The sequence below is a fragment of the Anticarsia gemmatalis genome, chromosome Z (assembly GCF_050436995.1).
Source record: "Anticarsia gemmatalis isolate Benzon Research Colony breed Stoneville strain chromosome Z, ilAntGemm2 primary, whole genome shotgun sequence".
Lineage (NCBI taxonomy): Eukaryota > Metazoa > Arthropoda > Insecta > Lepidoptera > Erebidae > Anticarsia > Anticarsia gemmatalis.
The window spans coordinates 13,788,626-13,802,473 of NC_134776.1; the positions used below are offsets into that span (position 1 = coordinate 13,788,626).

Below are 13,848 nucleotides of genomic sequence, written 5' to 3' on the forward strand. Positions count from 1 at the left end.
TCTAAAACGTTCTAGAAACTGCTGATAATATAATCTTCTGATTAGAGAACTACACGGAGGATCTAACCAGTGAATCCAGCAGCAATACACTAAACAGTCATATCGTTTACTCTGAACTGAGAATCGACCACGGCTACTCCCGCGAGTATCATATAACGCTTCTAAGGGATTATAACTGCGGGTGTATAGCACCTGCCAACCTTAATATTCTAGTCATATTTCGATCAACGACCCTGTAGTAAAAACACATTATTTTAAATATTCTACCGAGTAGTTGTGTTTTGTGTTCGATGTTTTTTTACTCCCTACTGCTTTACAATTAATTCTATCATTGGTACCGGCCAGTCATTCAGAATGTGTTAGTTCTTTAAATAATCTAACTTAAAAAATGCCATCTGTTAAATGACACATATGAAAGGCAGCGTTTCCCACTTCAGATTTTGTAAAGACTTTTTGTAAAATTCATAATGTTTGCAATTACCTATTTCTAAGGCTTTTAGAAATACGCCAGTGCCCCAGGCTCCGGTTTTTCATATAAAAATTGCTTTAAGCCCTTGTTAATAACTAGAGCGGAATATTATATTTTATTTTAAGTAATACAAAGTAAATGTAATTTTCAACCGACTGCACTCGTAATGACTTAATCATAATTCCTGTTTGTAGCTACTAAGAAGTGCTTCATAAAATGAAAAGTATAATAATAAATTATATAAAACACTCTTGGAAAATAGGATGAGTATTTTATAAAAATGCTTAATCGTGTATTATGACGTAACCGTTGGTGGTTAGAAAGAAGTGCTTGAAAATGTTCCACAAAAGTCTGTTTTATTTTTTAAACAGCGAAAAATTACTCACGTCACATATTTCCCTTTTATGCTTTTCTCTTTCACGAGCTGTGAAATGCAACACAATAACGGTAGATTTTTATTGTCTGCGAATAATCGAAATAATTCTGAAAGAGATTTATGTTTTTGTCAGTTCTATTCAGTTTTAGACAATGCTTAATCACTATGAGAATTTGCTATTGACTTAATTTTTGCTTAGATTTTAAAAAGGATGATGATGCATTAATAAATAAATTATAATAAGTATTCCCAATATGTATTTTTAAAAATGACCTAGAAATTAAAAATAATCTTTTAGTCTTTTAAATTTCAACTCTTTCGCTCTTATTCAACGCAAGGGCATGGTGGTGGAAATTCGAAACCTTATTATTTAGTACCTTGAAGACGGATATATCAAAATATTTTGTTATCTAGTTGTAGAATGGTCTTTATGACAGTGTTCCATGAAACTTTTTGCTCAAAATTGACGTACGCGAGTACAGCTACTATACATAACAAAACAATCTTAAACCAAGATTTTAATAAAGGAAGAATGAAATGAAACATAACTAAAATGAAGACAACGGTATGATAAAAGAGTTTTTGAATTCATTGAGACGAGAGAGCGGCGATGTGGAATAAATAAATGAGTTTTTCATACTGTACATGTTACGAGTATAAAATATATTTTATAAGACTGTGTCTGAGAAACAAATTACGTTAAATTGGCTATTTGTTTCAAATCATGGTTTAATGAGACATATTTTTCGGTCTGTTATGTAAGTGATAATAGTTATGGGTTCTTAAAACAAGCTGTTTATTTAGTTAAGACTTTCCTTCGTTGCGTATTACATCGGCAAAAATCTGGCACGCACGTCAGCGTCACTGTGCAGTGTCCCATAGAACATTGTGTGTATTCGTACGGTCGACTGACGTTTGTCGCCGACGTCAGCGCCGCGGGAAGGGAAGCCTAAAACAATATTTATTCTGGAGTTAGTTTCAGATACTTTTAGCTAAGAAAGATTAGTATGTGACTTTTAACGAACAAAATGTAGCTTAAGTTAAGATTATGAGAGTAGCAGTCGCAATGAGTTTCTATGGTGGTCGCTAACGGGGATAACTATTATGAAGTTCTACCTATAGCATCTAAATTAAATTAAACTCATATATTTTTTAATTTTGCTGTTTTGATTACTTGGATTGTTGAAAGACAGATGTCTAGTCGTTCTGATACAATGTACATGTCAAAGAATATTTATATGACAAAGAATAAATAAAGTAAACTACGTGCGCTATCCATCAGTATTTAATGGCTCTAACGTTTCCATTCCATCACGAAATCATGCACATAATCCTGTTACCGCTCAATTGTTCCTCTATAATATTCCTATTATACTTTCAACCTGTTTAAATATGCCCATGAATGGTTCAAATTAAGTCTACTTTTGTGCGTGGAACTTTGAGCTTTTGTTAGCTAAACTTGTACACAATATAAATGTCGAAGTTTGGAACTAAACAACTGTCGACGCTCCGTCAAGAGCAGACAAATTTTTGTACGTAGTGTTTTTTTTTAATCTTCACAGATAACATAGAAATATACATTGCCAGGAGCAAATGTTGATGTGCGTTGTGTTTATTAAGTTCTCATGCTAAGTATTAAATAAATTGTATTGGCCTACTTTTGCCATGTGACCCATCTTCATGCCCTACATTGCTTCCGAAATTCAACAAGTGTCACACACTCATATTTAAAACACGAAAAACATACATGATCAATGATCATCAACCAAATACATTTTTAATAGCTACCTTAAAATTAATAAATATGGTTAAGATTTGTTTCAATACACAGAAAGTAAATATTATTTTATTTACTTGTGTACTTAAACAGATGAACTTTTGTTTGCCCAAACTATTTTAATTAAAACGTGTTATGATTTCATAGCATCGATGTAATTAATGTACCTACTACATATTGTTTTTATTCACTTTTCTCGCAGCAAACACCGCACCGTCGATAAATATTTGTTTTAATCATTTAAAACTAGGCAAACGTATATTTTAAGTTCCCAATTTTTACATTCACCCTTATCTTTATGGCGTAGCCCTAAAATAACGAAAAGCCTCTTTTCTTAAAAACCTACTTGGAATTATCGGTCCGCTGTTATAGCAGAATTTATAAGCAATCAAAAGATTTAGGAAGGTCGTTACCGAACATTTAAAGGCAATGAATTTCGTAACAACATCGTAATGTATACAACTCGTTGAATTTAGAGTGCGGTCGAAAAAATGGAGGGCGACGACGTACAGGCTGTATCAATCACGTCGCGCGGAGCTAGAGCAAGGCGAGCGCGCGACGGTGGCGGCGGCGGCGGGCGCTACAAGTGTCTGCGCCGAAATTCGCGGCTGTCGACTCGAGCCGCGCGCCCCGCACCTGCTCCTTGTGTCCTACGACCTTAACATGGAGACACTCTCTTTGTTCTCGCTCACAATTCTGAAAGGACTCACGATACTAACTCGATACAAGCTCCTCCTACATACAGACATTGTTCAGTGATTTTTCTTGAACTGTATTAAAATTCTTCCAAACTTCCAGTTTACAAGTTCACTCCCACTTGAATTAAGTATTGGGATAAGTTAGGTACATTATTTTGTAAGGTAGACAAAAACTTGAGTATTGCGAACTTGAACAATTTATATTTGGCCACACCTACGCACTGTTTGAATACATTGCCTTAAGTACTCCAGAAATGTATGTAGGGCTAAGAAAAACGTCCCATACTTATGTGTTAGGGCAGTTTTGTGTATATTTATTTCTTTCGAAACATTAACTTTATTGAGATATATGTTATACAAGTTGTAACCAAATACTCGGGAGGATACAGGTAGTGAGCAACGTAAAACTTTAGTTTGATAACGTTGTCACTAAACTGATTTCGACTTTCATACCGAAATGTCGTAAACTGTAGTTAAAACTTCGTATTCGAAATAGGGAAAACTATAATTTCGCCGAATCCTTTCAGAACACCCAGTCGAGGATATAATAAAGTTGTAAAACAATAAGTGAGTTTGCGTTTCATAGTAGGCGAAGGTGTACGCCCGGGCCCCGCCGACCTAGCGAAGGCATCACCGCGCCCCTCTTTCCTTACCCACTCCATCGACCTCGGCCAAAATTTTAGGGGTCGACAGAGTTGAGTATCCTGCGGCCTGTGTGTTTGTAGTTGATCCCGTATACGTTATAGAGCCAGTCTGGATTAGAAGCCCGATGTGAGCACATGCTTTGTGGCTTACTACACGCCGACTCATCTCCATTCGAATACGTACAATGCATAACCTCTAAATAGAATTAGGCTCGCTCTGTTGTCACAGATACCGTCCTCTGGGTAGATTAATGTATAATTATATAGCTACGTCTGGCCATATTGGTAATATTATTAAAACCGGGCCATGTTTGAAGTTGTGCCCTGAATGACCGACAATTTTATCGATATTTTTATTTTTACAAGATGTACAAGTTTATTTATCTTTTACTGATTCTCAAGATATATGTTTGGACAAGTTAGTATTCAGAATTATTATAAGTTAGGAAACTAAACTTGGAAAATATTAATCGTTACCGAAATATGTAATGGTTAGCCCAGAGCACTTATACAACTACCAATCAATGATTACTAAAGCTAGTGTAGTATCATCTCAAAGAAATTGTTAATAGGAGCCGAGTGTTCAAATAAACGACCTAAACGGTGTAAGAAAGGTGAAATCTGATAGCTATTCGCACTCCAAGTGGTTAGGTGATTACGTTTGCTAAATTAGCTCCATTACAGTTTAATAAGCTAATTTCTTGAAACTTGTTTGCTAAGTACTTATTGTCTGTGCGAGTGCGGTCGTCTCTCAAAGTTACGAAAATACATGACTATAAATATACATTTTTGGAGGTATTAAAATCTGTTTTGCCAGTTCAGTGCTCGTTGTTGAGACCTGTGAAATAGCAGGTATTATGTAAATGAAATGTTAAACATCTTATTGTAAATCAGAGAAATATTAATTATTTGGTAACGAGCGTTGACCCAAAAGTGTACTCGACGCGTCACTTAATGGTTACGTGATAAAATTGATGTATCTCGGTGAACGTGACATTAGTGGTTTTGTACAATCCGAGCAAAGGATCTCGTTAATGAGGAATACCTACATGTTATATCGAGCGTACTTTAATTGCTCTATTCCAGCGATTTTCTCACCTTCGCGTTTATTTCTACACCGCCTTTTATATTGAGAAAATTAACGTTGTTTTCTCTGCTATTTGTTGGCAATAAACGTAGTTGTTACTGAGTTACTTATAAATCAGTAGTCAAATAAAGGGTCTGACTGAAAAGCAAAAAGAACCTGATATTGAGTGATTGAAACATTACTCGTGTATTGTATGACGTGACCCAGTTACATGAGCGGCCAGAGGTTGAAGTGTGCCTAGTAAACGTTTGAAAAACAATTTATTTGATAAATCGACAGGTACTGTGTCGCACGTCCCAATGGACTAAAATCCGTTTTAATCATTTATTTGAATTACAATGACACACGGAGATTGTGAAATAAAATTTTTGACATACAGTTCACATTTGGATTTGTAGAAATTGAATAAGTACTACAATTAAACGACAACTGGATAAAGACTAAGTACATAGTCTAAGTTATCACAGATAATGAGGTATTAAAAAACAAAGTAGACTAGCATTTCCATGAAATTTAAACGTTGAAGTCAAAATAGTCTTATCCATAATCACAATAATACCTAGAGTCTTATCTTGAATGCCACAGCGAGAAGTCGAGTGGGTATAAATGATTGAATACACATGAAGAATTCAATAGCCGGCGGGACGCTGACTGCATGAGGATACGAAAACAGAAGGAAATAGCACCCGCACAGTGTGTTAATGGGGCATTTTATCAATGGCATGCCATCTAGACGCTATTTCTAATAATACAAATAGCTTACCTATTTATTATTTCTATTTTATGGCTGGAATGAATGTGAGGCGGCCCGCTTGGAATTACTTTATATCTGAGAGATAATTGGAGTCTATTTATGAACTGCGCATTTGGTTTTGGCGTATTTTTAGTCAATCGTTCTAAAAGTTGAACAATAAAAATATTTTTTTTTAACAAGGCGTAGCCGTTTTAGATTGAAGAAAACTATGGCAATTAGGGGGAAATTTGATGTGATTTACAATTGAAAGACATGGAGTTAAACAGGTGCTATAGTTTCATCTACAGACTTTTTGATTTTTCAATAATACATTTGAAAGTGATCTTCTAGTTTCACGTGGTAATATCGATACAGTTCGACACCACCGTCCGTATTTCACAGAAAAAGCCCTCGTAACAGCTTCATGTGGCCACGTATCATTAAACATTACTGGAAAAAAAACCCCAAAACACACTTACAGAAAGTTTTCTCAATTTCAGCCTAATCTATACCAAATTAGTTTTACCAAAGTAAACAAAACCTAGGTATCGCAATCGGACATAAATACGAAACGGAATAAACAATTAACAATAATGGCGAACTGTCAAACTGGTAATGTCGTCGAATATTCCGAAAGTCATTAAAACCTGAGGTTTACTCAATCGTTATGAATAAAATAAGATGTCAGTTTTCAATTATGATTTATGTTATTATTTCGGTGTCTGTTGTTTGACATCTAAGACAAATGCCAATCATAGAATTTCGAAGTATAATATCCAGGGCTAAGTATAGGCAAAACAATATGCAAAGTTATTTGAAAGACACGAGCTATTAAAATTACGTTTATTTGGCTGGAAAAGTAATTTTCGGGTCCGTCAATGTGACGAGAATGAGTAGGATTTTGAATTTTGACTGGCATCACCCTTTAGCGCTTTAATGATGCCTTTCAATAGGTGGGTGTAAACAATAGGTACTACTATACCGTGTTAGGTAATTTTTCCTTCAGTTCCCGATCCTAAAACCATGAAAAGGACATGAAATATAAAAGTTACAAGCACTTAGTGGTGATAGTATAAAACTCAATCACTTAAGACTGCCTACCGTTATAGTCCAATCCAATAGAATTTTACGAGTGTCACTGTTTAAACATTGCTACAACGATGAATGAAAATGGATTGTCACTCAAACATTGTAATATGAAAGGATGTGTTCTTTTTTTATAACCTTATTCCGAATTGTGTTGAATCTACATTTAGTTTAACCGTGTTAAATCATTTATTCATATAGGTCAAATCATTTATGATTGTCAAAAATACAGCTGTTAGTGAATTTACTGTCAGTTCGAAAGGTAGGGCCGATTAGACAAGCAAGCAAGAAACTCCTGGCCACTTTTTAATCGGCAGTATTTTTTTTTCTTATACAACCAATAATTCAGAATAAGGACAAATTTTCGAAGCGCCTTCAATTAGATTTAGTCGACTAGAAAGAGATACCGAATATTCTAGAAAGCAAACAATAAATACGATATAAATTACTCTACACTGCAACAATTATTCGTGTTCTGAGAAGCAGCTGTCTCATATTTTATTTTAATGCAATGCAACAGGTTTAGTTTTCCCGCTGGTTACAACGAGTGGTAAAGTTTTATTTAGTAAATTAATTTGCTTAATTATTCTACGTAATACTGACTGTTGAGGTTCGTATCTAATTTTAAATGGTTAAGCGGAAATATAAAATTGACAATTTAATTTGTCTGGGTAAGCTTGTGAGTGTGTTACACTTAGAGCCGGTTTTATAGCTTATGTACAAGTGTCAGATTCTCTATCTATTAAATAAAGTGACTTCAAAATAATGTACATATGAAAATATTGTCAAAATTCTATTTAAGAAGCTATGTAATAGATAATCAGAAAAAATGAACTTTGCCTTAAAAGGTCTTGTATTTAAAGTCAGTTGATGTCATTGTAAAATTAGTTGGGAAAAATTAGTTAAAATTAAACTCTCATAACAGGGGACAATTAACGTGTGAACTGGGTGCGATTTCCTACTACTACAATCGATTAACTATCGGCAAATGTTGTATGGTCTTCAGCGGGAGCCGCAGAAACAAATTTTTAAGTACATGCCAACGACTAGAAATTCGCGCTACTGTGAAATGAGGTTAAAAGAACTTATTTAATTTAAATTATTTACAAATTATTGGAAACCTTATTCATAACTGTTGCGTCTAAAATAGTAATTCTACAGTCCATCTTCTGATTTACATGCCGTCACGTCAAAATATTATTGAAATCTCTGATTGGCTCGACATACGTCATTGTATACCTAATCTGACCTGATTCGAATATCAGTCAATATGTAGGTCACATACCTGCAGTATTTATTTCTTGACTAGACGTCAAGTTGACTTTACATTAGAAATGACAAAATAGTGACGTAGGTATGTATTTTTGTTTAGTTTCTAGACTGGCAACACCGAGGCTTTTTTTTAATGTACCACACATCATGCAGGCGATACTCAGATAAATCCCGAATGTGAAAAAGTAAAAATAAAAAATGTTTTCCATTTAGTATTTATGTAACATATTTGTTTAAAATTCATTACATTTGTTAACATATGGAATAGAAGTGTTTATAAAAACATAATGAATTAAAAAAAAACTACTTTTTTTTGTTGGAAATGTGATAGCATCCATTAGCAATAACTCTCGAACCTTTTGTTCCAAGCATTTGAGAATAACATTTTTAACTTTATCATTATTTAAAATAACATTTTATTGTAAATATTTTTGTATTTATTTCATTGATACAAAAATATGAATGTTTGGATGGAGTATTTGCCCCGGAGCGTCAATTTCAATTATTTTATGCCATTTGGGAATTATCTCAAAACAACAAATAATTACAACAAAACTAATATTGTACATACAAATATTATTCATAGATTAATAATGTTTATTCAAACATGGTAGCATAATAACACACATCATTTTTTTATTTGAACTTATCGTGTGTGTATTCCCAGGGCGCATCGTAAAAGTACCACATAATTATCGGTAACTGGCTTGAACACGCAACTCGCTGGCCTTGTCTAAATTGACACACATATAAATTAACGGACATATATGACAATATTACTAATATTATACAGACATTAGATGGTGGTCGTTAAGGTTTTTGTAGACCTTCGGACGGCTTGATTGAGCCCTCATTTTATGTCACCTACGTATCACTGTCAACCAATGTTTTCACAACACGACCAACCACATGTTTATAAAAAAAAACGGCTTACGGCTAGCCGTCCACCACGCCTGTGGTATTTCGAAATTTAAAAAAAATGTTTCTTCAATTATGATGAAAGGCTCGATACATTTATTGTTGTTATGTGGTAGTAAAAAAAACAAAAAAATATTTACTCTCTGTGAGTACTACGTTCTACAAAGCGTTTGTAGAATAGTGAGTACATGTATAAAGAATTTCAAAAGACCTTGTCCTACTCCCAGAATATTGGTTCAGAATTTAACCTGGAGCACAACCTTTGTAGTCAGTGAACGAAATAGAATGCCGTTCAACTCTTTGACGACTAAACAGGAAATGTCGGGGGTTAATCTTTCAGTACGTTTTGTAGGGAGCGCAGTCAAATATGCCATAGAGAATTTGGGAATTACCTGCGATAAAGACTACTAGTAGTGGTAACACTTATAGTTATCGACTGCCTCTGAGGCGCAACAGTTAAGGTCGCCACGCCGATACAATTCATCGTCGTCGGTCGTGGGTTTGATTCAACTTATTGAAACAGTTGCTATAATTATTTCTACGATCCACAAATAATTGTTTCGAGGCTAGTTGTACTTTGCATCCGTTGTTTGTATGTTTGTTAAAGTCCACGCGATACAAGGGCAAAGTTTAGTCCGGAGATTGACTTTAAAAAAAAATGAGATATTAAATAGAAACCTTCCCTTTCCTTTCGTATTGCATGTAACGTGCTCTTCGTATACTCATTCAATTGCTTGAATGACCCGGTTTCAGGTGAATAGTAATTCAACTGTTAAATGAAAGTACAATTACCATGAACAATTTATCGTTAAACATTATTATGTGCAATTCAAATAATTATAAAATGTATTAATTTTATTGTTTTCTCCTCGCGTAAGTAATTAAAAATTAATTTATTTCAATTAGGAGGTGGCCGCAGCGTTAACAGGTGTAATTGTGCAGTTTTATTTGATTGCTCTTTATTTGGCAGACGAAATCGAAATGTGAATTATTGAGTCCGGTCTATAGCTTTTAAAGATGAAAGGTTATGCTACTTCTATTTGGAATCTAAAACTGAATCTCGCTCCTAATGAATTATTTTTTGTCGATGGGTGGTCGCCTCGAGCATAATAATTGAGTAATTGTGGAAAATAGTATACTATTTAAGAGTATTGCACTTCATTTTTGTGCATAGAATAGATGGTACAACCAAGCCTGAAATTATTCTGTTCATAAATCATAACTATCATTTTCCATATTTTAATACAAACATTAAAGTGACTATATTCCTTAATATTCTACTAATAGATAATGAGCGAGGAATTTTGTACGACAAATTCTCATAAGCTTAGCCAAAACGTTCCTAATAGCATTATGTCAATCAAACTTGTTGATTGCCATTTTCACACAACGTCGCAAGCGTTTGTAATATACTTAATTAATTTAAATTGTGTCATCGAAGACAAAATTCACTTGTTCTAAGATTATAGGGATTTAGGGAGACGTCAGTGTATATTGTAAAGTTAATAGCGCAATTTTCTATTGAGGAAAATGTTTTACAATGCTTAGTCTATACCAAAGTAGTAGATAGGCAACCAAAATCTTTTACGAGTAGACCGTAGTAGGGTTTTTCGACTTTAGTGTGAAAGTGAACATGCGTTTAAGGTACGTCAAAAGAACTGAAATAGGTATACGATTCGTTTGACATGAATCCGAAAAGAGCTTGACACTTTTGTAACACTCGTGATCGGGGAGTATTCGGTCAACCGTTGCGTTCATTCTAAAGTGGGAGTCCTCCGGCAACTAGCTGTATGCTGTAGTCGTCGATTAATGAGGTTTGTTGCGTTCGACGCCTTCTGCAAGCCATCAAAAACGACCTGACAACACATAAATAACCATATTCTGGTTAAAAAAATATCATTATTCTCACAATATGTGTGGATGAATAGGTATGTCAATCTGAAACTTTGCGTAAAGATAACAGTCCTTACCGATAAACTAGGTCGAGGTTGTATTAAAGTGAAGATGGATGTAGTCGAGTGATATTTAACAACTAATAGGAGGCCATTATAACTACAGGTGCTCGCTAGCGGCGAGGAATCTGAATGGCTGTTCAAACTCATACAAACAAGGAAAGCGGTTCCCGCTTCGAACATTTATTAAATAATCTCTGTTTTATTCTTTACTGCTATGAAAACTTGGATATTTTCCTTTGAAGAAAAAAATGAGAAGGTCATTCCAAGAAACGTTTAAAGTAGGTTTTTGTAAACAAAATGATTATGAATACAATCGTATCACTCATAGAGAGTTTGTCAAAGAGCCTCTATTTATAAGTTATTGCATGAAAAAACTTTTTAGTTCAGATTCAATACACATTTTGCATAAAAGTATAGCGGCAACGTGTGATTAACTACAAGCTGTACTCGGGCCTTAGTCATGTGTTCTGGAGAACACATTTGTAGTCCTATCTCGGCTCAGACTAGAAATTAGGTATGACCTAGATTAGGTGAAATCAGCCTGAATGCATACCTGGCTCATTTGCTAAACATACCGATTGTAATGAGAAACTATTCACGTTGTGAACAAAGCATGTAAATAACGATAGGTATCTTTTGTTCTGGGTCTGTATATTAATTACAATAATCCAAAGGCACGTTAATCTAATTTGCAAGATTTCTAAGGTTTTTTTATGTTTAGGCTTAAAATTAATCCTTGTACTAAAAATGAAATGAAAAGTATTTGCTAATCCCCGATAAAATATACAACAAAATTCAATTACTTGTAAGGATGTCGAAAATACCTACATTTATTTTTATTAAGTCTACCAAAAACACTACATTTTATGGTTATATCTGGTTATACCGCTTTTAGTGCAAATAATGCACATTAGACAGAAAATACTGTGCTTTAACATAAGAAACACTTAAGAATGTGAAATGATATATATTTAATCAACTTCTTAGTCCAAGCTATAAACTTGGTTGTAAAGTTAAACTTGACTGAGGTACGCAAACTATTTTCTCAACTCTTAATTCAAGTATTTTATGTCAGTCGCGTTCCCGCGTTTCTAACTTTATGTTAAGTACCGTGGCTAATGTCGGTTACTTGGATGAAATATTTCTCACTTATTCTAATACCGAGAGATTACAAAGCATGACCCACTAACTTACAAGGTCTGCTTCACATTCCATTGACGCTTCGCTTTAGAAGTTTGAGCCTAACTCAATAATGATACAGCAATGGATTACGTTCGACATGTGAACGCGAAACTTGGATCGCTTCAGATATCCTTAAATTCAGTATCAAAAGTTTGCTACATGTTCGTACGAATAACCTACTTTCTCGTCTCATATTTTTATTGGTCGTGACTGTAACTTACCCGCGATCGTAAAGAACTTTAAAAGTTAGTCAAAATAATGATATACTTCACTGACACTAATAATTTTCTCAACCCTCAACGTCATCGGCTACGTAACTGAGGTCTACGAAAGTGCTACGTAAGGTCTACGATGGTAACATGTATAGTTACTTGGCGTTCATTGTTAAAAAATACCGGAAAAAGTGGGCTACAGTAAAAACATTTTAAACTGAGAAGCAATCACCAAATCGTAAGCGATCCGGGCGTCCAAAACTTTGTCGATTAATCCACTAATTACACGTTCAGTTCCCAAAGAAAACAATTCATTAGCGTCAATCTAGAAAGAACGTAAGGACGTACTAATCTTTACCTTATTTGTTCTAAAAGAAAACAGATTACTTCAAGAAAGTTGGTAAAGGATCCAACGTTTCTTAACAGCTAAATGTTTCTGCGTCCGAAAGATTAGCAGACCTTTATATTGTTTAACTTTCCTAAGTGGTCTCGTAAGCCTATATGAATAGTCTTTTTTTAAAGTAATGTGATGATCACATTAAATACCGAAAATTCAAATTTTTTTTATTCACACTTCACTCGTATGATCACTATTAATTTAGATATCTAGTTTTCAGTTGTATTGTTCAGAACAAATGAAAGCAAAACCAATGCCTCGGTTTCCTTTCTTTGATTAAAAGAACGTAGAGTTTCCACAAACTTGTAAAGATAGACTTGAAGTTACGTAAACTTGCGAACACTTGAAACGTGTCTCCGTTACTGAGTTGGACGGCAACATATACCCGTGTGTTTTTATAAACATATCTTCAATGGAGCAGATAACTTAAATGGAACGTTTGCCCTAAAGTTTACTTTGTTGATGCGTCGCCCGAACCCCGTTTGTGTCTGTAATTGACCGAGCTCCGTTTTCTTGTAAATATTTTCGAATTCATAGATAGTGAGCTCGTTAACTGGTCGGAGTGGCATCGGCACGTCTCCAGCTGCGCACCAGTTTCAATAGAAAAATAATTAGTTTGTTAAATTTTGTTATTTTTCTAACGTCTTTGTTTCTTTGCAGGAGTGCTCTGTGTTTGTCTTCGACAAGCGCATTGCTGAGAAGCTCTACAAGCCGAAGCGTAAGGAGAGCATGCTGGACAAGATCAGGTGGTGCATCTCGTCCATGGAGAAGATGCGCCATCCGAAGATGCTGCAGATCATCCATTCGCTGGAAGAAGGCAATAACACCATTGCCTTTGCATCTGAACCGGTTCTCGGGAGCCTTCATAACATCTTGTCCTGGCATGTAAGTAGCCATCTTTATGTATCGTCTATATCCAATTGCTTCAATCGGTTACTTATAGTAGAGCCAATCAGTACACATTCGGTACATTCCTGTAGGTACTTAACTTTAATCGTAGCCTAATTGTTGTATTACAGTTATGTGTATTTGGAAAACAGTC

At 34.7% G+C, this 13,848-nt stretch overlaps 1 protein-coding gene across 5 annotated transcripts in view; it reads left to right on the forward strand.

Annotated features, from left to right (window-relative positions):
• Positions 1-13,848, forward strand: part of bma (SCY1-like protein bma) — a 152,340-nt gene that overhangs the window by 74,008 nt on the left and 64,484 nt on the right. For all 5 annotated transcript variants that reach the window (XM_076134972.1, XM_076134973.1, XM_076134969.1 and 2 more), the window contains exon 3: positions 13,467-13,691. In XM_076134972.1, coding sequence (XP_075991087.1) covers positions 13,467-13,691 — 225 coding nt within the window. The remainder of the gene's footprint in view (positions 1-13,466; positions 13,692-13,848) is intronic.